Raw genomic sequence first — 20,952 nt, forward strand, 5'->3', positions numbered from 1 at the left:
TCAAGAGCGTATACGAAGTATAGGATGCAAGGATTTGGGGACCTATTACTTATGAAACATATATCTCCAGGGTTACCTGCTATTCAGAGTAATACGTTTAGTAATAGCGCCCGATGCGTGGTACAGGAGATCCCTTCGGCGATCGTTCTTTGGTCTGCCCACTTTCTGTGGATCGTCAGGACGGAAGGATCTCCCCGAGCTTCGTCTGAACTTCATCTCAAGAGTAAGGAGAGTTGGTCAATGTCGGACGAGCTGACGTCTCGTGGATTGATACGGGTACCGGATCATGACCACGATTACCTACATGCATGCATACTGTAGGACTACTTGCAGATTTGTTATATTACTCAACAGTGCCCCTGACGTAAATATATGTATATATCACCGTCATTTTTACGTTGTCGCAAGTATACGTCTCATCTTTCCTTTTGTGTATTGCTGTCTGTTACGTCAAGTTCCAATCCAAGATGAAGTCCCTACACAGCCTCGTGGCCATTGGTCTCACATTAATGCAATTGGGCCGAGCCAGTGACGACACGTTGAACCAAAACTCAACTGCAGTTGAGGTTGAGTTGCAGTTCAAACCTAAATTCGAGTCGGAAGTCGAGTCTCAGCAGTCACTTCGAAACAATATCTGCAGTTCCGAATCCGCGTCCCCAATGTGCGCAAGCACTTGTCAAAACCCTCCGCTTCACAATTGCGACTTTTATAAACAATGCGTCGAGGCCTCAGTACCCTGTGATGGAAGCACACACTCGTACGCCCTCGATTACGGACACAAGATCTGCAACAAGTTCATCGGAAACCTCGATCGCTTTTCTCCTCGTGGACAAAAGTTCTTGACGGGCGCCATCAACTGCCTGCAGAGAAATCTCGTTCCCGTGGTGTCTTCGAGCGATGCTACCTGCAAGAGCATCAGTGACGCAGCCTTCGCGTCGCACGCGCCATGTTACGTGGAGAATGGCTTCTGCGGCCTCGACTGCAATGACTATGTGGCCCTGACGACTCTACTGGGCGAGGATCTGTTCAATAAGGATGCCATTGGGTTCATGTATCACAGCACAAGCGGATGCATTAAGAATATTCAAGAGGTTATTGAAGAAGGAGCCTGCATGAACAATGCGCTCAAAGGTTTCATGGCGGCTATTACCCGCGCGTCATCTAATTAATATTGTTCAAGGTGAGATGCAAAAAACAAAGAGAACAATTAGAGGAGGAGAAATATCACCATAATGTATATATCTTCGGTGGTTTCCGCCGATTATTTGCATAGAAAGCTGGCTGTCATTGACTTATCATATCGTCATCTAATTCGTGATATACGTGATAACATGAAAGCGCAGGCAAACGAATTCCCGACAAGCGAGAAAATATGTATAGAGAAGAAAAAGAGAAGAGCAGATGAAACGTCCTGCTCCAAGCAAGCAATCCAATACGCTGACTTTTCCGTTGCCGCGTTGCCGCCATCACTTGGAGGCGGGCAAGCTGAATCCCATTTCCTGCCAAGACTCGAACTCCTTTTCAATCGCCGCAAGCTCCTCCTTGAATCGGTCAATGTTCAATTGATGCGTGTTGAGTGCGTCCTGCGCCTTGTCGGGGTCTTGTTGCGCTGCCGCCGCGGCATCATCACCACCCGCCGAAGAGGACACAATGTCCTTGTTGTCGCCCCCCATCTTCTTCTCCTCCTCTTCAAGCTGCTGGAGGAGCAAGCTTTTCCGCCGCTTTGTCGCCTCTAGCCATTCCAGGCGAGCATCGGTGATTTTGTTGGACATCTACACAACTAGGTCAATATGTGATTGTATCAGCACCAGTGGTTGTAGCACTAAATTCTACGCCTTACTTGATCTCCGTAGATTGGGCGTCTTTCTTGCAATCTATTGCCAGCTGAAATGGAACATGGAAAGGGTTAGTCTGAGGGCCTGTTAAGCTGAGAGGATCCCCCAATTGCTCAGCGGGGGGGAGAACGGCAAGTGGTGTGAGAAGGATGCAGGGGGTTGCATCAGGGAAAAGGCCCAATTGGTACCCAATGCCGAGCCGGGGAGACGACTCCATTAAGAATGCTTGATTACATGTACACAGCATGTGAAGCATGTGAAGCACGCGAATAGTGGAGGCTCGCGTGTCCAAGGGCTAGAACTGAGAGGGGCAAAAACGGAGTAAAACGGCACCATTTTGCCGTTTCTCTTTTTGCTCTGAGAGATAAGAACGAACGCCGTTGAATCTAGGCTGTACAACTAGCAGAATCTAGAGTAGTATGGTTGAATTAGCCTTAAGCGTCTACTTGAATTGTTATTCCGCCACAAGGGCACGTTGTCCACAGCGTTGGCCGGCTTCAACGTTACCAAGCAGCAGGATCACTCTAGCCCGGGCCGGCCCGTGTTAAAGGTTGTATTGGAAGGCAAGTTGGCAGACGCGTTAAGACGGTCCAAGTAATCATTGTTGCTTCGCATAAAGAGAGGATGTGCTGCGTGGTCTTTTATAACATTGAAACAACCTACATAAGCATTCTAAATAGCGGTGTATGGAGCGGCGCCAAAACAACAGCGGCGGGCTTGGCTGCTAATATAGGATGCTAGATTCTGCTAGCCCACCACCTCGTTACATCTAGACAGCAACACATTATGCTGTTATAGGCATCTCCTTGACTCAGCACCAAAATAAATATCAAGATCTGCACACAATCTACTATAGCGTACTTGGACCTCTATAAAAGTGAGCACAAGAAAGACGCCCCCACAGGCGAAATGTCTAGAACAGGGAAGCCATCACACGCGCCTCGAATCTGGCCTTCAATAGGCTCAACCTCTATTTTCATCAGATAATTTTTCATGTACGAGTATATTAATCATCCACCTTAGCCTTGCCGCATCTTCCATCGAACTCAACCCAGATCTAAAATATCCGGGAAATAGGGCTCGCTTCGTTGCCCTGCTTGCACCAAACACCTCGCTAGTGTCGGCTCGTCTATGTTCATTCAGACACACACAGACTTCGCAGACCGAAGCCAAATCGGGCAGCACAAGGGAGTCAAAAGTCCCGCACGTCTATCCTCCTATCACACTATCAAGATGGCACATGCGCGCCCTCGAGGCAGCTCCGCTAGATGCCGAATCGCCGGCCAGGCGCAATGCCGATCCTGTTGACCTGCTGAAACGGGCATCAAGGCCGCGGGGAAGCTCATGAGATCGGTTCTGGATAAGTCGTGGTCGAGATAGGGCTCCTGATACGGCTCTAAGAGAGAAGAAGGGAGAAAAGATTGGGGATGATATTGTTGACGCTGGCAGAGCTGAAAAAAATGAGACTATGATGAAAAGATATAAAACCAGATGCCCGGCTTGCCAAGATGACGGTCTTCTTCGTCGCCACTGAATCTGCCAAGACCTCGGGGAGATCCATCTGATCTGCAAAGCTAAGCCCAGCTAAAATATCATCACAACAATGTCTTCCATGTCAAAGGTTGCCTTGGTGACTCTGGCTACGCTCCAGGGCGCCAATGCTTGGGGAGTCTTGGGCCACGCAACCGTCGCCTACGTTGCACAGCACTATCTGAACGCTGCCACGGCATCATGGTAAGTGTGCAATGTCGAAGAAGTTGTCGCGCAAACTGGTGTAAATGAATTAGAACAATGGACAAAGACACTGACAAAAGACAATAGGGCTCAGGGAGTTCTCAATGACACCTCCAGCTCTTACTTGGCCAGCATCGCCTCTTGGGCTGATACCTACCGCACCACTGCGGCTGGCAAGTTCTCGGCTCCCTTCCACTTCATCGACGCTGAGGACAACCCCCCATCCTCATGCAACGTCGACTATGACCGAGACTGCGGCAGTGGTGGCTGCTCCATCTCGGCCATGGCCAACTACACCCAGCGAGTTGGAGACGGCCGCCTCTCCACGGCCAACACCGCCGAGGCTCTCAAGTTCCTCGTCCACTTTGTAGGCGACATTACCCAGCCCCTGCACGACGAGGCCTACGAAGTCGGTGGCAACGACATCAGCGTCACGTTCCAGGGCTACAGCGACAACCTGCACTCTGACTGGGACACTTACATCCCCGAGGCCCTCATTGGCGGCGACTCTCTTACCGATGCTCAGACCTGGGCCAACACGCTCATCAGCGAAATCACCTCTGGAACATACAAGTCCCAGGCCGCAAGCTGGATCAAGGGCGACACCATCAGCGATGTCATCACCACCGCCACTCGCTGGGCCACCGATGCCAACGCCCTCGTCTGCACTGTCGTCATGCCCAACGGCGCTGCTGCCCTGCAAAAGGGCGACCTGTACCCTACTTACTACAACTCCGTTATCGACACCGTCGAGCTGCAGATTGCAAAGGGCGGTTACCGTCTGGCCAACTGGCTCAACATGGTCTACACCTCCAACATTGCCAAGCGTGAGGAGGGCTCTGTTGAGGCTCGTGATACCTCTCCTCTGCCTGATCTCATGGGCCGAGACCTGCTGCCCGCAGCTCGTCCTGCTACTCGTGCTCAGCTTGCCAGAGCCGCTATGGGTGGCTCATGCTGCGGAACCGCCCATGATCATGAGCACAAGCACTAAAGTGGTTTGATGAGTTTAAAGTTGGGGGCGTATGTGGATTGTCGTTTAAAAAATGGGGTGCTTCAAAGGGATAGAAACTGGCTTGAATAAGTCATAAGTCTATAGTTAATACCAAGAAGTTGAAATAGTCAAGTTGCCAAGGTCAATCGCGCTGCCAGATATATTCCATGGGCTCACGTGTTTCATTAAACTGACAAGCGAAAGGGCATTATAGGAAGACCAGCAAAATATCGGTGGGCATCACGCAGTATATAGAAAATGGCAAGTACATGTAAGCGTCTGACAAGCCCCTGTCGCAACTCACCATCATTGTATGCACTAAATCTATTCCAAGTGACGCCACATCGCTATCCGCGCTGACAGTCAGAAAGACCAAGTCATTTCCATGGAGACTGTATAACCTAATCTATAAACTCCGTGACTATGCTTGAACATGTCCGAATCGCTTCTGATCCATGTCCGAAACTTGTCGCTAGAACTATTTGTCGATTATCTTTTGTTTCTTTGTCGGAGTCATTTCACGCCGAAACGGGAGAATTTGAGTCACAGGGCGCCGAGTTGTCACAGTATACCAGCGTCATCCGGTCCAAAGCGGGCTTGCAACCGCGGCATTGTCAGTTTAACCAAAATGCGGTCTATAAACCCGAGAAATATCATATAATACATATAGTTTAGCCAAGGATGAACGGGGATTACGGGGTCGAGAACTTGTCCGGTCCGGCCCCAGGGTCCGTAATGAAGCCGGAGGTGCTCTTACGATACGCCCTCTGGAGAATCATATAATAAAGCAAGATTCAGGTATGTTTTCCAATAAATTTACTCCATCACTCATTCAATTGACTCAGTTGTTCATAAAAACCCCTCTTTGTCCTCTCTAGTCATGGGTCTCTTATCCTCGTTTGCCTCACCCAAAAACGTCCAAGTCTACGCCCTTCCAACGGGGTGGGTACATTTGCCCGACAAATGGCTGTTCGAAGACGGCGACGATGATATTATGAAAGCACGAAGCCGCTTTCCTGACTATAGCTTCCTCATATGCAATCCGTCGGGAAAGAATATTCTGTTTGATGCTGGTATGCCAAAGGTGTGTCCTTCCTTGAAGAGCCTATATATCATGTATCTCAACGAAACCCTAACTCAGTAATTCTCTCTCAAAATTTTAGGATTTTGATGTTATTCCGCCACTCAATCGATCCATCGATCATATTTTTGAGCCCTATGTCCCCAAAGATGCGCGCGATCTGCTTTCCGAGGGCCCAATCTCGCCAGACTCCCTCAGCGCCATCGTACTCAGCCATATTCACTTTGACCACATTGGAGACCCCTCGACATTTCCCAATATTCCCTACATCACAGGGCCGGGAACAAAAGAAGCTGCATTGCCAGCGTACCCCACTAACCCGAATTCCACGATGCTGGGCTCGCTCCTGGATCGTGACAATTACACGGAGCTGAGCTGGACGAAGGACAGATGGACTGAGCTGGGTCCTTTCTCACATGTTCACGACTTCTTCGGCGACGGCAGCTTCTTCATTGTTGACACTCCAGGCCATCTCCCAGGTCATGTCATCGGATTAGCTCAGACAAAGCCTGATGAATGGGTTATCTTGGGTGGTGATTGTTGTCATCATCGCGCTCTGCTCAATGGCAGCCGCCAAGTGAGTCTGACAGGATGTCCTGGCGGAACCAGCATGCATACAGATACAGCTGTGGCAATCAAGTCCATTGAGAAGCTCAGAGAGCTAGACCAGGACGAGACTGTATTCGTGGCGCTTTCACACGATGCGAGTCTGGAGGGTAAGATGCCCGAGTATCCCCAGTGCTTGAACGGGTGGCGGGAGTCGGCATGGTGGGATTCAATGCGTCGGGAGAGGATGCAATCAACAGCCGCATGAGATGGAGAGCCAACGATGGAAGACTCTTGAGCAGGAAAAGTCATTTGGTGTAGGACAGGCGCATATCACTGAGTGTACTTGTCAAGCGGGGGACAGAAAAACCGAGACTGAAAAGGTTACGAACACACGCGCCTCAAATATTACGCCTACAAATCCTAACTCTTTGAGCATCTGCTACGGAGTACTATATCTATATTTTCTAGTAACTGCTATTATATCTATACTTCTTTAGTAATTGCTACTATAGTTATATTTCTCTAATAACTACTACTATATCTATATTTCTCTAGTAACTGCTATTATATTTATATTTATCTACTACTTAGTATTATTTTTATACTGCGTTAGTTTAATAGCTAACCAGGTGCTTATATTATCAAATCTATACACTTATTCATTTTGCGGTCTCGCTTTTTCTAACCTCCGCTTGCTTGTATAACATGAATCACATCTCGTTTTTCTCTTCAGTTCCATGAAACTATATATAGATGCATATGTTCATCGCTTAGATGTCTCAACAATGGCCACCCCATCAAACTTCCTCGCCAGCCAAAAACAGGTCTCAAAAGATCTGCACCGTTTTGATCCAGTGCATCACACCGTCTCATGATCGTCCCGATTCTTACCTCGATCGTCGCCCAGATGACCACCCCGGCATATGCAAGGTTACACGCTGCGAGACCCCCTGCAAGGCGATCACTGGATCGCCTAGTTACACTTAGACATATGCTTGATTCCAACCAAGACATCAGGCTATTCTTCATTACTACAGTACATGATCACTGCATTCATGCGCCAAAAAAAAAAAAAAAAAGTCTATGCATCTTGTTTCATCTCAATTTCATTCTTGCTTCATGGATATCTCGCTAGCAGTCATCTAGATATATAAACAATTGTATCCAGCATATGAATGTATATACATATATATAGCCTCAGCTTTCACGCCTAAGCGTTGACCATGGCATGGTAATTCACCGACGGCTTCTTGACGAAGCTCTTATCCTTACCCGTCGCCTTGACGCTGTCAGCATAAGCGGTCTGCAGACGGTCCGCATCCTCCTGAGTAATCTTCAAGTCAGGCACCAAGTTGGGACGCAGAATCTCAGTCACAATCTGCGCCCACTCCCATGGCTCGGCCGTGCCGCCAGGCAAGCTGTTGAAGTACTCCCAGCCCATGACACCGCCAATCTGGCCGTACTCGTTAACCAGCGAGATAATGGTGGTGTTGAGATTGCTCGTGGGAATCCAACCGCCTCCATCGGGCGTCGTCAGCTGTCCTGCCACAACCGTGTCGGGCGTGTAGCCATTAGCCACGATGCGGTCGTAGTCGCTCGTCGTCGACATGCTGCCGAAGCCGCTGTAGAACTGCGTGTTGTACCAGTCAATGTTGGAGGCCTGTGCAGCCCTCAGGGAGTTGTAGTTGAAGCCAGAGAGGTTGGAGCTGTTCTCCAGCGCCGACGCAACAGGCGCCAGGGTGATGAGGAAGTCTGGGCCAAAGTCCGCCCTGAGGCGAGCAATGAGACGCGTGATGCCAGCCAAGCTCATGGGCTGCTCAACGTCGAGATCCATGCCCTCGAGCTGGAAGTTGGTGATGACATCGCGCAGCTGGCCGTAGTAAAGCTCAAAGGTGGCAGAGTCCGTGGAGTCCAGCGTCTGTGTGTTGAAGGATCCGGGGGCAGCTCCGCCCACCATGCCCATGACCTTAACGCCGGCCTGCTTCATCGTGATGGTCTCATTCCACAGCGTGTAGAAGTGAGGGTCATCGGGCGGGAAGTCGTTGAGGTGCACGACGCCGCCCTGGTTGATGTGGAATGAGCACACAATCAGATGCGTTAGCGCAATGCCCTTCTCGTTGATGAGCGGCAGCATCGAGATGGGGTTATTGTTGGAGTCGTGAGTCGTCTGGAAGTAGACAATCAGACGCGGCAGATCAGTCGGCTCGGCCCGGAGATTCTTGACGGGGCTGGCCAGCGACAGAGTCGCCAGCGCGGACGTGAGGTAAACAAGGACCGACTTCATCGTGAGACAGATGGCTCCAACAAAGCTCAGGGGGGTGGATAAGACAAGCAGATGAAGGCGTCCTCCAGATTCCCATCGCCAAGACGGCACGGGGACCGACTTATATACGTGCAGTCATCCTTGCTACTCCCTTTCTCTCTCTCTCATGCACCCACTACCGGTTGAATCTGCCCCAACATCACATCGAGGGGGCTTTCAACTTACACGTGCTCCCTCTCACTTGGCAGCCTTCACTTCCGCCGACAATTAGTTCTAGATTCGGGCCTTTAGACTGCCAAGAACCTCCTCCTGCTTTCTCCCCCTCTCCAAAACCCACTCACAGCGCCAACACTCGCATGAAATTCCAATAATCGAGAGCCCTCGACCCAAAGCCAGCTTCTCCCTTCGGAACGCTCAGGTTCATGCAACCTTCCCGACTCGGCCACGCCAAGCGTCAAATGTTAAAAGTCAAAGGCCGTTCCGTCGGCACGGGAGCGGGGACCTGGCCGGGGGTCGTCCAGGCTGGAATCTCATAGGTGCGTCTGTTTGCCAAGGTTGTGTCTTGGTTGCCACGCTAGAGCAAGCACTTATCGAACCTCCAGGCGAATTAGCCGTGGCTGCAAGTTTCCATCACCACGATAGCGCCATTCCTCACGCGCCGTACTTACGGATATGGCTGCCAAGAGCCGTTTCCATCACAGAAACGGATACTCTTTGGGATGTTTTCCTTGATCTATCTGTGATAAGGCGGCATCTGGCTTCCGAGAGTGGCATGAGGCAAATCTAATCACTACGGGCGCCACGAACCCCTGTCCGTCCGTCATCTTTTGAGACAACTGGGGATTAAAGTTTCGCCATAATGTTATTGTCTCATAGTAGTCAGATGCGCCATTGCACTAATAATAAATCAACAAATCTAGGATTCCGCAATTAGGCATGCTGGAGTCTTCATAGGCTGCGCAGAGCTGCAGAGCAGTGACCCTATTTTGGCAAAATCAAGGCATCCGTTTAAAGGTGACAAGACAGCGGGACAAAGCACACACAACACGTGCAAGGCCTGACAGCCTGCTATATTTGTTTAATTAGCGGAGTGGGTACTCGTGCATGTCTGCAGCATCTCGGCAACCATTACTGTTGCTGTCTATGTACATATGTGTCATAGTGAGATGCAGAGGAAGCGCGCTTCATCCCCCTGGCCCTTCAAGTACATGTATCGGTTGCTATCGTTACCCTCGTCTCGTCCACGGGTATCTTTTGCTAGCTTATCCACTATATTCCGGACTCTCTGCTAATCATCGACTACTACTATCTCTACCGCATAGATCGGCATCATCTAGATGGATAAGGTTTCGTATATCATGTAACCTGCTAGGTATGTGAATTCATACTACCTTAGTGTTCGCTAGACAAAACGCACTCGCTATGAACTCGTACTCTGCCACCATATCCTCGCTCTAAATAAACAAAGGCCAAAGAAAAGCGTCATGTCCAAGTCGTGAGAGGAGCCTCCGGGAAGTCTATCACAGAATCGAGGCACCGCCTGAAGCGTCTTCGTCAGTGCTTGCGTCTTCATCGGTACTTGCTTCGTTATCAATGTCTGCTTCTTTGCTGATGCCTTCTTCTTGATCGAATTCTGCTGCTTTGTCGAGGCTTGCTTCTTTGTCGAGGCTTGTTTCTTTGTCGGAGCTTGCCTCTTTATCGAATCCTGCTTCTTTGTTGATGCTTGCTTCTTTGTCAATGTCTGCTTCTTGACTGATGCTTGCTTTTTTATCGAATCCTGCTTCTTTGTTGATGCCTGCTTCTTTGTCGATGCCTGCTTCTTTGTCGGGGCCTGCTTCTTTGTCGGGGCTTGCTTCTTTGTCGGGGCTTGCTTCTTTATCGGTGCTCGCTTCTTTGGACTCAGACTTTGGATTCACGTCCTTCTTCTTCTTTTTCGTCTTCGTCACCTTCTTCGCAGGGCCAGTCGATTGCACATGAGAATCCAGGAGCTCCAAAAACATTCCACATTTCCACATGTCCACCATATATGCTATTGCATCACATACCATCAGGTCGAGCATCTGCATGTATCGCACGAATATATAAGCGCGGGGCCATCAAATGGGTCATTCTACTTACTGCCTTGGTCTTCTCCGTACGCCCTTCACTCTGGAAAAGCACACACGCGCCTTTCCGTCTCATCATCAAATTGACGGTTTCATCCGTGAGAGGCTTGAAGCCAATCTACCTCATGTTAGTCTTTTTAATCGCACTCAATGGGGTTAACTCACCCGAGTGCACCTTTTCCGAGCCAAGTTGCATTCGACACAGCACCCGTTGTCAGCAACTAGACAGTGTCAGATTAGTAGAGCAATCATCATTTAGAAGCGTAGTTTGTTACTTACAGGAATCTACTCGGCATAGATATCTGGGATCCCCGTCTACTAAACCGAATGTGCAATATAAACAGGGCGCTGTGCTAGAAGACGTCAGCTCGTGATCGCGATCAAGAAGGGAATACGACAAAGATACTGTATTAGGAAGCAATTATCCGTCCCAAAGTCAAGTTCAAGGTTAACTCTTGGATCGAGTTTGGTCCCATCTTGCTTTGCAGCTGTTTCTGGTCCTGGGGGCTGGTGCCTTGCTCCCGCTACTCTCGATGTAGAGGCCAGGGGCGGAGCTGCGAGATTTTGGCTAATACGTGTAGCCACATATTCTCGGCAGGACATGCAATTAACATCAGGGCGATGATGCGTAGGACATGGATTGTCTGCGAATGGAGAGGTCCTCCTTTGAATATTAGGTGGCTGTGTTTTCTTCGCTTCCTGTTTGCTGGCTATCTTGCCGTCGCCGGGTTTGGTGTTCATGGCGGTTGGATAAAAGTTCGGAGTCTGATGGTCAAGAATTAACGATAGAATAAATGAAATACCTTCTGGAATGAATGGAATATCGCCTATTGGTGAGAGAAAGAGGTGTAAGAGACAAGTTTGCACAAGCTCGGTGCACCGTGTTGAGCTCCTGGCAACACGTGAGGGCCATCGTTGTCTCTTTCTCGTAAATGTAAACTCTACTTGCACTTTTACAATTTTCGTTCGCGTCACGCAAAGAGTTTTGCCCAATCACCTAGACAACAACGACTCTAATGGCTCAGATAAGTTATAGTCGATGGGTTGTAAGAAGATAGTTACATTTTATCTAGAGATTTGCTAGCCGGCACTCCAACATACATGCACTTAGCTACATATACGTATATTACCCAGCATCCCAGTGTCAGATTCCACTTATGCTCATGTCGATACATTTTTGTTTGGAAAGTCTATCTTTACCTCTATTGCATTATGGAAACGGGATCCCAGCTTGGCAATTTAATCTGGTGAGATGGCACATTTCTTCCATCCACACAGGTCGGAACCCTATCGGAACCAGTCAGTAGTGAAAATACAAAACAGTCTGGGTTCAGAGGACATCCGCAATATCTAGTCTTCTATTCCATTTATAACATTGAGAATACCCTGAAAAATCTACCCACGTATCTAGCACTGCGCTAGACAAGATGCACAAAGGAGCTGACAAAACTGGGATCCGTCCACGCCTCAGTCACTCCCCCGAATTGAAGCATGATATACTCCGAGCCCGGCCAGCCGGTGCATTACATTTACGAAACAAAATCGCGTGCCAAAGATGCCCAACACCGACATGCATCAGTAAAGATCCCAACATAGTATACGCCATGATAACGATTCGCAAGTCCAACAAACTCCATCGATCCCACCAGTTCAACTTCCATCACCCATCACTGCTTCATGTAGGTCAACATCGCCACGCCGACCACAGGCACCAGCGCCGTCCCCAAGACCTTGAGCATCGAGTTTCTAATGTGAGGTCCAATCACATTCTTCAGAAGCGCCTGGAACTCAGCCGGCGCATTGCCTTTAGGGTAGCGCTGCTTAGGAATCTCCTTGCCGAGGAAAGGACAGATTTGCTCCCAGCCAAACCCGCCTTCTAGAGTGCATGCAAGAAGCTGGTCCTTTGGAGCCAATCTCTTCACCTTTTCGGCGCTACAGTTTCGTACGGCGTTAGCTTTACGTCGCATATACGTCAGAGTGGAAAGGGGATATACTCCAAGACGTTATCTCTCTTTGCATCTTCCATCCCTGCTCTCAGGCCCTTTCCATGAAACATGACCTGTTCAAACGCATCATGAAGAGTGACAAATACTTCGATGAAGCTGTCAATGTATCGGATAACATTCAAAGGGAACTTCTTCCCCGCCTCGATGGGCTCTGCGATGCTGTTGTATACTGATCGTTCCCAGGCATCGACATCGCGTTCGACGATCATGAATTTCGCATTGGGGTAGAATTCGATAAACTCTTCGATAAAGAACTGAGGGATCTCGACGATGGCCTTGTCATGGTTTTATCTGGTTAGCATATATAAAACCCACAGTCAAACATATTGGGATGGGGAGAGAGTCAAGCTCACATCGTAGTTGGCGAGCCACTTGTCAAATTCGGCTTTGCCGTATGGTTTTCCAGCGCCCAAGTATTTGCACCTCAGAGACTCTTCGAATAGCTGGAGATGGGTGACACCCTGTTGGACAACTTCGTACATGTGGTAGGGCTTGTATCCGAGCATCTGGAGGGCTTGATATAGAGAGAAGGTTCCAACACTAAAAAGATCAATGACGCGTTAGATAGATGCCACTAAAACATCCATAAAGACGAATAGACCATACCGGCTGCGGCTGAAGACAATTAGCTCCTTCTCCCTCACCTTTTCAGGTGTGGGGAGTCTATCGATGAGGCGAGACATAATGTACTGAGTTGAATGGGACGCTTAAACGACGATGGCTTCTTTTGGTGTTGAGAGGCTTGTGGAAACCAGAGCGTACAAAACTACAGAGCACAAGAGCCATAATTGACAACTCATGGCCTTAATATATCAATGCCCCATGCTGAATTACAAGGCAACTCCAGTTATTACAGCTGGAATCTCGATGACAGGGGCAGTACTAGCCCCAAAGTCTGTCTGAACCTGATTCGTGATTCCATTCGGCTTCGGGCTGATCAATCCTTTCAGACTTGAACTGAGGCTCCATGACGTGGGCTGATTGGCTTGCATCGAAAACCCTTGGCTGGGCTACCAGGAAATGATGCTGACGGGGCGTTGGTAGGTGTTGGGTGAACTGTTAGCATAGCCATCTTCAGCGCACGATATCTCACCCCAGAGAGTAGTCTGAAAGTTGAAAAAGGGCTCAGATCATGACCACGACTAATGGAACTAATTTCTCTCGCAGACAATCATTTGCACAAAGAGCGAGCAAATCCGGGCCAGTATCCTCTCATGTCCCTAACAGTCGGATATGAAGCTGTTCTGAGGGGGATTCCAAGCAGTAAGCTCTAGTCAAGGCGGTTCCATCTACTAGGGGATAGCTCTAAAGCTACCGATGGGCCGAGCTCGACAATTGTGTCTGAAAATAGACCAACCTTCTCCCCAAGGGCTGACACGATGCATGCGACGAACTCGTTACTGTAATCGGGAAGTTTATTAAAAATGTGAGGCTCTACGCTGGTTCGTTGACGGTACGCGTATGAGGCTCTATGGCAATGTTAGTCACGCATTCCGAAATAGCATGGCCTGCTTGCGCTGCACGTATTGCGGATAGATGTGGGAAATATTCGATAGTTTGTTCGTCTTCACGGGGCTAGCCGAACAACACGAGCCAATCTGTCGGGAGATACCGAATTCGAGGCAACATGACCAAAAGAGCCTCCGCTTGCAGGATCATGTATATCATTTGCTTACTACTAGTCAAGCAATAGGGAAAAAGAAATGATACCAAATTCCTCTCATCATTTTTGACGAGAACTTGTCATCTTTGCCTCGCCTCTTGAATAGGAATGGGTAGCGAGAGGCAACATAAGATACAAACTATCCGTACACATTCTGAACTAGAAATTGGGACAATGCCTCGCCCTACTTTGGCGTCTTTTGTTGAATGGCTTGCTGAGTGGCTGAACCGCAGCTCGTGTCCTGGGCTCTTTGTTTGCGCCACTTGCATGTGTCAGAAACGACAAGCCTCTGCCAACGAACCAAAGGCTTCGGCTCGATCCAACAGAGATGAACGAATTGATGCCGTAAGCAGTCGCCTGCCTCGGATCGGTATATGTATTGACCGGACAGGGCTCTTCTTTTGCAGAGTTTCTTGCCTCTTCTCATGGTCCCCCGAGAGCGGAATAGCTCCCAACACGAAAAGGTTGCCACTTTATCTCTTCGCCCACAGTGTGGTGTCACGATGGCATCCAATCTGAGGGGGCACAATCTTTTACATGTTACATTCGCCTGCGAGATATATAAAAGCCGCCGAGCCTGGAAGGGAACCAAGAGATATGCTTCGTGGGCCGCTGCGTGGGAGGCATGGTGTGCAACATGCAACATGTGCCTGCTGGCTCGATAGAGCCGACGAACCGGAATATTTGCAATTCAGGCAAACAAAATAGCTTCCCCACGCGTTAAGAGATTGCAGCCGCGCTACCAGGCCCTCCCAAAGCTTGCAAGCACTCCGTAGAGACCCGTAAATGGAGATGGCACCTCCCGCTCCGTGAGCGATTTCGGGGAGGGGGGACCAAAGATCATGGGGGAGGCTTTTCCATTCTATCGACTCTCGGGAGCATCTCTTGTCATCCCATTATCGGCAGCAAGCAAGCCAAGAGCCCCCACCAGCGGCCAGAAACTCGGGGTCAGCCCTGGCTCGATTTCTGGTCGTTTGTGTGGGCGTGGGCGCGTGCGCGAAGATGTTGAGTTGATGGATGAGAATTAGGAAGAGACCGGGGAGGGCAGCCAATAAGAATCTGACGATAAGCAGCCCTGGTATGTGGCGGCTAGTGTGAGCCTTTTGGGCACATGTTTGGAGATTCTTGCGTGCCCTTGTACTTGTACTCCGTAGTTTTGAATGGACTCGGGTACAGTACGGAGCTGATGTCGTGATGTTTCTAAATTAGACAAGGAGAACGGGCAGACGGAGTAAAGGAGCGAAATTGGCCTACATGTACATGAAAGCGGTTATCAAGCGCGTTTATCGATGGATAAAAGTTGGTGGGAATGGGAGGGTTTTCTTTGCATGTGGCACAAATCGTCTCACACTTGCGCAAGGCTGGCTCAGATTCATCATCGTGTGGTGTACTACTGTGCCATACCTTGTCTATTTCTCTTCCTTCGTTTGGTGACATTTGATGAATGTCTCTTGTCTCTGCCACTAGCCACGGCCTAATGGTGCATTGCAAGAGGTATTAATTTCCCTTTGCTGTGAGCAGAGTAGCATCCTTTGCAAGGGAGCATGTGTTTGACCGAGCACTCGCTGGTTTAGCAGCCCAAACGGCTCAAACTGCAGCCGAAGAGCGCTGAACCGAGACAAGAAGCCAAGCTGGAAGCGTCATTCTGTCCTCGGTTCAGCTTCGTCGTTCGGTGTCTCCCTAGTTTTGTTTTGTTTTCTCTGAATCAGCCAAAGGGCAGAGCTCGGGATCAACGACCGAAGAAAGTATTACTCGTAGCTAGTATCTTAGTAGCCCATATCTGCACTGTGCTCACATGTCAGACTGCCGCTTGTGGATGCAAACGGGCACTGATTCGCACGCGGCCACAGGCGGCTGTAGAGGTGGATGCCCTCGCGTCCGTCGCAGGGCGATACGATACAACACGATACGTCCATACGATGTTACTCGTAACTCTTCATTGCACGGCGTAGGGGCCAAGACATGGACGGGAGTACTTTGTACGTACAAACAATCAGGCAGCCTGGCTTCTCTCCTTTCTTCTTCTTCTTCTGGTTCCTGGGCCTATGCGTTGTGCCACGTCCCTGACACACTCGGCGTAATCCGATTCGATCCAGCATCGAAAACATAACGTAAAAAGAAACCAAAAATACGTGGCCGAAGCTCGTTCTCGGCTCATCGCACCGCCTGGAACCAAGGAGCACTGCCGGCAGCTGGTTGATGCCATGGCCCGTAATATTTGATCTCGTTATGCGGTGGAAGGGAGTACCTGAGCTAAGGCGCGGATACGCCGTCGCTGGCATTGAAAATAGCATTCTGATCCATTTGACCCCATTTCGTACGTACGAGTACCGGTTGTACGGTTAGTGAAGGTGTCTTTGACTTGTCTCAGTCTGTTGCTGTGCGCACAGCCTCACCAGCCACTCTTGGTGTCAAGGATTAAGAAAGAAACTGGATCCACTTTCAGTGCCAACTTTGATGTTTTGCTTTATCCGCATGCGGTGGCGCCCTTTTTGTGTTCTGTACGGAGTAGTAATATCTGGCCACTCACCACTGTACTAAACCTGGATTACTGTATGTAAGGTCAGATCTGAGCAAGGCATGGCATGTATCCATGTAATCCTTACTAAAGCCAGCACGCACATGCATCGGAGGGACTGGGCTGCCTGTCAGACTGATGGATGCTACATGTAGGAACGAGTACCAAGCAACATGAAAGTAATGGACCTGCTGGAATTGATCACGCCTGCATCTCCGCAAAATGGAAAAATAGCCAGATCGTGGGAAAACAACTCAAAACCACAAACAGAAACCAGTCATATCGCCAGTCATCGGATGGTAATCGGAGCAGAGCGACTGGCTCCAGCACCGCGGCGTCGAAAAACTTGGTGAGGCGTTTATGTAAATTTTTAGGGTCCATGGCAATCAAATGCAATGACACAAATCAATGAGCAAAGCCTCGGGGCGTGCAGCCACTCAGCATCCAGAACCGGCCGAGACTAGCGGTCGAGCAGCCACCAATTGCCTCTGCCAGAGGCCCCTTATCAGGTACTTGTGGATGGAGTACAGTGTCGAGGGAGGGAGAGAACTGGGAATGAGGTACCGAGTACCGGAGGCCAGGTATCCATTGGGGAGGGTCCGGGTATTCTCAATTCTCACAAGCCAGAGAGACGATCAACTGTGGCTGGATGGAAGAAAGACGCTGTGTGTATTTGTTTCGAAGGGATAAAGCCGTGACCGGATAGATGACGGGACAAGTGTGAGACGTAAGCAAATAGAGAGAGGGAATAGTTCACATGAAAAGAAAAGTAAGAAACAAAACATGGCAGCAGAAAAGTAAAAGGCGTGTTGTGGTGGTGGTGGCTCAACTCTCCTTGGGTCTCGTTACTGCAACCTTCTTGACGGTATTGCCACGGCCATGAACATAGTACAGTCACCACATGTACCGCTACTCTCCATCCATGAGCTCATCAGAGACCCCGTACCTGTACCAGCAGATCTTGGTGCTAATCCCTCGTCATCAGTGTACCGGTACCGTGCATTCTGGGCTTGCTAGGCCCCATGCCGGTCGCACTAGGTGGCACCAAGATAGCAACTGGGGCCTCATGTGGCGATACCCATCCCCTAGCACAGCAAGTACTCCATGATGGTGTACTCCATACTTGTGCGACAATACGGGGGGAAATCCCGACTCTGGGGCTGAACGTGAAGGTACCCGGTTCCGTCTTTTTTCTTTGGCGCTGATGCTTCCAAACACATATAAACCCTCGCCGCCCGTGTCCGTCCAAGGCAGCGATTGTTGATACTGCATTGCATTCCATTTGATTGCTTCATTTTTAGTCCATTTGTTGGTCTTTTCTGAAATACCCATATACCGGTATACACTCGTATATATACAGCTGGTTGAACTGCACTCCGCTCGCATTCAATCTTCCCCACTACATCATCACATCTTTTCTTTCTCCCACAAACAACTTCACACACAACCGTCATCATGGCCAACCGAGAAATTCTGTCGTCTCGAACTGAGACTCTCAACAAGTACCTGAAGCTCGACCAGAAGGGCAAGATCATGGCCGAGTATGTCTGGATCGATTCTACCGGCGAGACTCGATCAAAATCTAGGGTGAGTTTCTCCAACATTTTTCCTTATCTCGACCCCTGTCACCGTCAGCTGCATTGTGCATCGCAAAATGCATGCAAAAGCAAAACCCCCCGACTTGTCCCGTTGCCCCGCCACCTTAGTGGGAGACAATTCGGACAGGGGGGGGGCGACTCGGCCTGGGCGAGTGGAAGCAATCATGACGCCACAGCTTGGCTGCTGTGGCTATTCTCTTGGCTTGCTTTCTGCTGGATGCTCGATGCTCGTTCTAGCAGCGATAGTTTGCCTAGTAGCGGTTCGTCAAATTGCTATTGGGTCTGGGCTATCGCTGCTATTTGTGGCATCTTGACTCAGCCCCGAACCAAACCCGCAATACGGGCGACCCGCTTCAGGGTCTGTCTGGGTCTGTTCTGGGCCTGTGATGACTTGATTCGCCCTGCCTCGGCAAGCGTCGGGTCTGGCAATTGATCATCAAAAGGGGTGACGCGATGACTCGCGCGTGTGTGACGTATCGTGACATGGAAATCAAGCTTGCTGACTCTCTTCGCGATAGACGCTCCCTGAGCTCAAGGACAAGGAATACACCCCCGAGGATCTGCCCGTCTGGAACTTTGACGGCTCTTCAACTGGCCAGGCTCCTGGTCACGATTCCGATGTCTACCTGCGCCCTGCCGCCGTCTACCCCGATCCTTTCCGTGGCTCTCCCAACATCATTGTCCTCGCCGAGTGCTGGAACGCCGACGGCACTCCCAACAAGTACAACTACCGCCATGAGTGCGCCAAGGTCATGGAGGCCAACGCCGCTCTCGAGCCCTGGTTCGGTCTCGAGCAGGAGTACACTTTCCTCGACCACGATGACAGGCCCTATGGCTGGCCCGTTGGCGGTTTCCCTGCTCCGTATGTCACCTGTTTCATATGACGTTGGAAAATAGTTGAAGCTAATCTCTTGGTACAGTCAGGGTCCCTACTACTGCGGTGTAGGCAGCGGCAAGGTCGTCCTGCGTGACGTCGTTGAGGCCCACTACAAGGCCTGTCTGTGTAAGTCTTGGATTGCATCATGACGTTACTTTTGGGAACAAGGTGCTAATGCAGGTTTTAGATGCTGGCATCAACATCTCCGGTACCAACGCCGAGGTTCTCTCAAGTCAGTGGGAGTTCCAGGTCGGCCCTTGCGTCGGCATCAACATGGGTGACGAGCTCTGGATCGCCCGTTTCTTCCTTGCCCGCATCGCCGAGGACTTTGGCGTCAAGATCTCCCTGCACCCCAAGCCCATCAAGGGTGCTTGGAACGGCAGCGGTCTGCACTCCAACTTCTCCACCAACCAGATGCGTGAGGAGGGTGGCATGAAGTACATCGAGGAGGCCCTCAAGGCCCTCGAGCCCCACCACGCCGAGTGTATCAAGGAGTACGGTGAGGACAACGACCTCCGTCTCACCGGTGACTGCGAGACCGGCTCCATCGAGAAGTTCAGCTGGGGTGTTGCCAACCGTGGCACATCCATCCGTGTTCCTCGCGAGACTGCTGCCCGTGGCTGCGGTTACTTCGAGGATCGCCGTCCCGCCTCCAACGCTGACCCTTACCGTGTCACCAAGATCCTGATGACTTCAATTTTCGGCAAGGCCTAAGCCTTTGGCTTAGAAACTGCGGATGGTTGTGGGGAGTTGAGGGGATGATGTGTAGCGAGGCGAGGAAAATTCTACATATGGGGATGTAACATTACGGATACTAGGGAGATGCACTTAATATGACTTTGAGGGAACAAATGGTTTGGCGTATGGGTTTTTTTTCTTCAACAACATATATCATGATGACCGGGGGAGTCGACTATTAGACATTGATAGCTGTGTACGCGGCTTAGATTCATTTTACCAATGCGAATGCGACATTGAGGGCTTAATAACAAGCACCTACATTTCACTACTGTCTCTCTTTCTATCGATTCATGTTGTGCTGTGACTTCACGTATCAAGGGACAAGGGTTCACGCCGCGTTTTAAGCTTAATTTGTTCCAAGCCATGAAGAAATCTGGGGAATACCCTTGTCTAACCCTTATCATTTCCCATCGCGACATCCCAGTCGAGGCGTTGTGGCTGTTCTGCCCATCTCCCCCTATCGGAGAGCTCCACAACGCGATAGACAGGCTTCTCTGGACAATTTCCAAGAGAAAATACATCTATTATGCTTCATTGAGTCTTTTTGGAGAGCTTTATGAGTTATATAATGGTTGTTGAGTACCTAGTTAGAACCTTGTTGCTTCGATGTTGTTTGGCGTAGTAATTGGCTGGTAGCCACTGCGAACTTTTTGAGATGGCCCGACAGGGCGGGTCGGTGGCTGTCAGTACAGCTATGTGACATGTCTTGTAGAAAGCCTATCTAATTCTTTGACTAGATGGCTTGAATTAGGTTACATATATGGCCAAATCCGACTCAGTAGTAAATATGCGACTGCGGCACGAAGAAGTGAAGAACGCGTTTGATCAATATCTAGGGATATGACATCACGGAAGGCTCAGGAAATTCTTCTAGAGCTACGACTTTGAGCACACGGCATACAATTCCATGATTTTATCGCTTTTTCTCTGGGGCTCACTATGGATCTGCTCAGTTGGCATCTCGCCTGTGATTGTTTGGATGGGTTGAATG

General features: G+C 49.8%; 9 protein-coding genes across 9 annotated transcripts; 4 read left to right on the forward strand and 5 right to left on the reverse strand.

The window, feature by feature from the left end:
* Positions 1-635: 635 nt before the first annotated feature.
* M431DRAFT_52559 (hypothetical protein) lies at positions 636-1,148 on the forward strand (the record flags this gene model as incomplete). Its single annotated transcript, XM_024920626.1, has 1 exon — positions 636-1,148. A coding segment is annotated over one exon (513 nt), but the record flags the coding sequence as incomplete, so codon positions are not given.
* Positions 1,149-1,466: 318 nt separating this feature from the next.
* Positions 1,467-2,100, reverse strand: M431DRAFT_17906 (hypothetical protein; the record flags this gene model as incomplete). The annotated part of the gene is made up of 2 exons (XM_024913105.1): positions 1,841-2,100; positions 1,467-1,772 (listed from the first exon to the last, which is right to left on the reverse strand). Exon 2 carries the CDS (start codon positions 1,770-1,772, stop codon positions 1,467-1,469), a length of 306 nt encoding a protein of 101 aa, XP_024772981.1. The 5' UTR covers positions 1,841-2,100.
* A 1,347-nt stretch (positions 2,101-3,447) lies between these two features.
* Positions 3,448-4,560, forward strand: M431DRAFT_89155 (hypothetical protein; the record flags this gene model as incomplete). The annotated part of the gene is made up of 2 exons (XM_024923989.1): positions 3,448-3,569; positions 3,657-4,560. The coding sequence occupies 2 exons, from the start codon at positions 3,448-3,450 to the stop codon at positions 4,558-4,560; spliced, it is 1,026 nt and encodes a 341-aa protein (XP_024772982.1).
* Positions 4,561-4,983: 423 nt separating this feature from the next.
* Positions 4,984-6,635, forward strand: M431DRAFT_532113 (hypothetical protein; the record flags this gene model as incomplete). Its single annotated transcript, XM_024920849.1, has 4 exons — positions 4,984-5,173; positions 5,236-5,358; positions 5,439-5,644; positions 5,724-6,635. 4 exons carry the CDS (start codon positions 4,984-4,986, stop codon positions 6,453-6,455), a joined length of 1,251 nt encoding a protein of 416 aa, XP_024772983.1. The 3' UTR covers positions 6,456-6,635.
* Positions 6,636-7,271: 636 nt separating this feature from the next.
* M431DRAFT_509593 (glycoside hydrolase family 18 protein) lies at positions 7,272-8,530 on the reverse strand. Its single transcript, XM_024919324.1, has one exon. It carries the CDS (start codon positions 8,472-8,474, stop codon positions 7,401-7,403), a length of 1,074 nt encoding a protein of 357 aa, XP_024772984.1. The 5' UTR covers positions 8,475-8,530; the 3' UTR covers positions 7,272-7,400.
* Positions 8,531-9,614: 1,084 nt separating this feature from the next.
* Positions 9,615-11,733, reverse strand: M431DRAFT_532115 (hypothetical protein; the record flags this gene model as incomplete). Its single annotated transcript, XM_024920850.1, is given in 7 exon segments — positions 9,615-10,513; positions 10,572-10,676; positions 10,724-10,779; positions 10,838-10,963; positions 11,134-11,385; positions 11,660-11,669; positions 11,689-11,733. 7 exon segments carry the CDS (start codon positions 11,731-11,733, stop codon positions 9,974-9,976), a joined length of 1,134 nt encoding a protein of 377 aa, XP_024772985.1. The 3' UTR covers positions 9,615-9,973.
* A 492-nt stretch (positions 11,734-12,225) lies between these two features.
* On the reverse strand, positions 12,226-13,247 carry M431DRAFT_6858 (hypothetical protein; the record flags this gene model as incomplete). Its single annotated transcript, XM_024921764.1, has 4 exons — positions 12,226-12,490; positions 12,553-12,839; positions 12,918-13,104; positions 13,171-13,247. The coding sequence occupies 4 exons, from the start codon at positions 13,245-13,247 to the stop codon at positions 12,226-12,228; spliced, it is 816 nt and encodes a 271-aa protein (XP_024772986.1).
* Positions 13,248-16,851: 3,604 nt separating this feature from the next.
* Positions 16,852-17,552, reverse strand: M431DRAFT_509598 (hypothetical protein). Its single transcript, XM_024919325.1, has one exon. The coding sequence runs from the start codon at positions 17,124-17,126 to the stop codon at positions 16,947-16,949; it is 180 nt and encodes a 59-aa protein (XP_024772987.1). The 5' UTR covers positions 17,127-17,552; the 3' UTR covers positions 16,852-16,946.
* A 648-nt stretch (positions 17,553-18,200) lies between these two features.
* Positions 18,201-19,934, forward strand: M431DRAFT_6859 (hypothetical protein; the record flags this gene model as incomplete). Its single annotated transcript, XM_024921766.1, has 4 exons — positions 18,201-18,332; positions 18,862-19,205; positions 19,264-19,346; positions 19,408-19,934. The coding sequence occupies 4 exons, from the start codon at positions 18,201-18,203 to the stop codon at positions 19,932-19,934; spliced, it is 1,086 nt and encodes a 361-aa protein (XP_024772988.1).
* Between the last annotated feature and the right edge of the window lie 1,018 nt (positions 19,935-20,952).

The sequence above is a fragment of the Trichoderma harzianum genome (genome assembly GCF_003025095.1).
Source record: "Trichoderma harzianum CBS 226.95 unplaced genomic scaffold M431scaffold_8, whole genome shotgun sequence".
NCBI classification, from domain to species: Eukaryota; Fungi; Ascomycota; class Sordariomycetes; order Hypocreales; family Hypocreaceae; genus Trichoderma; species Trichoderma harzianum.

Excerpts from the sequence above, each read along its gene's own strand:
- M431DRAFT_509593 (XM_024919324.1), bottom strand. The coding sequence starts at position 8,474 with ATGAAGTCGGTCCTTGTTTACCTCACGTCCGCGCTGGCGACTCTGTCG.
- M431DRAFT_509598 (XM_024919325.1), bottom strand. The coding sequence starts at position 17,126 with ATGGACCCTAAAAATTTACATAAACGCCTCACCAAGTTTTTCGACGCC.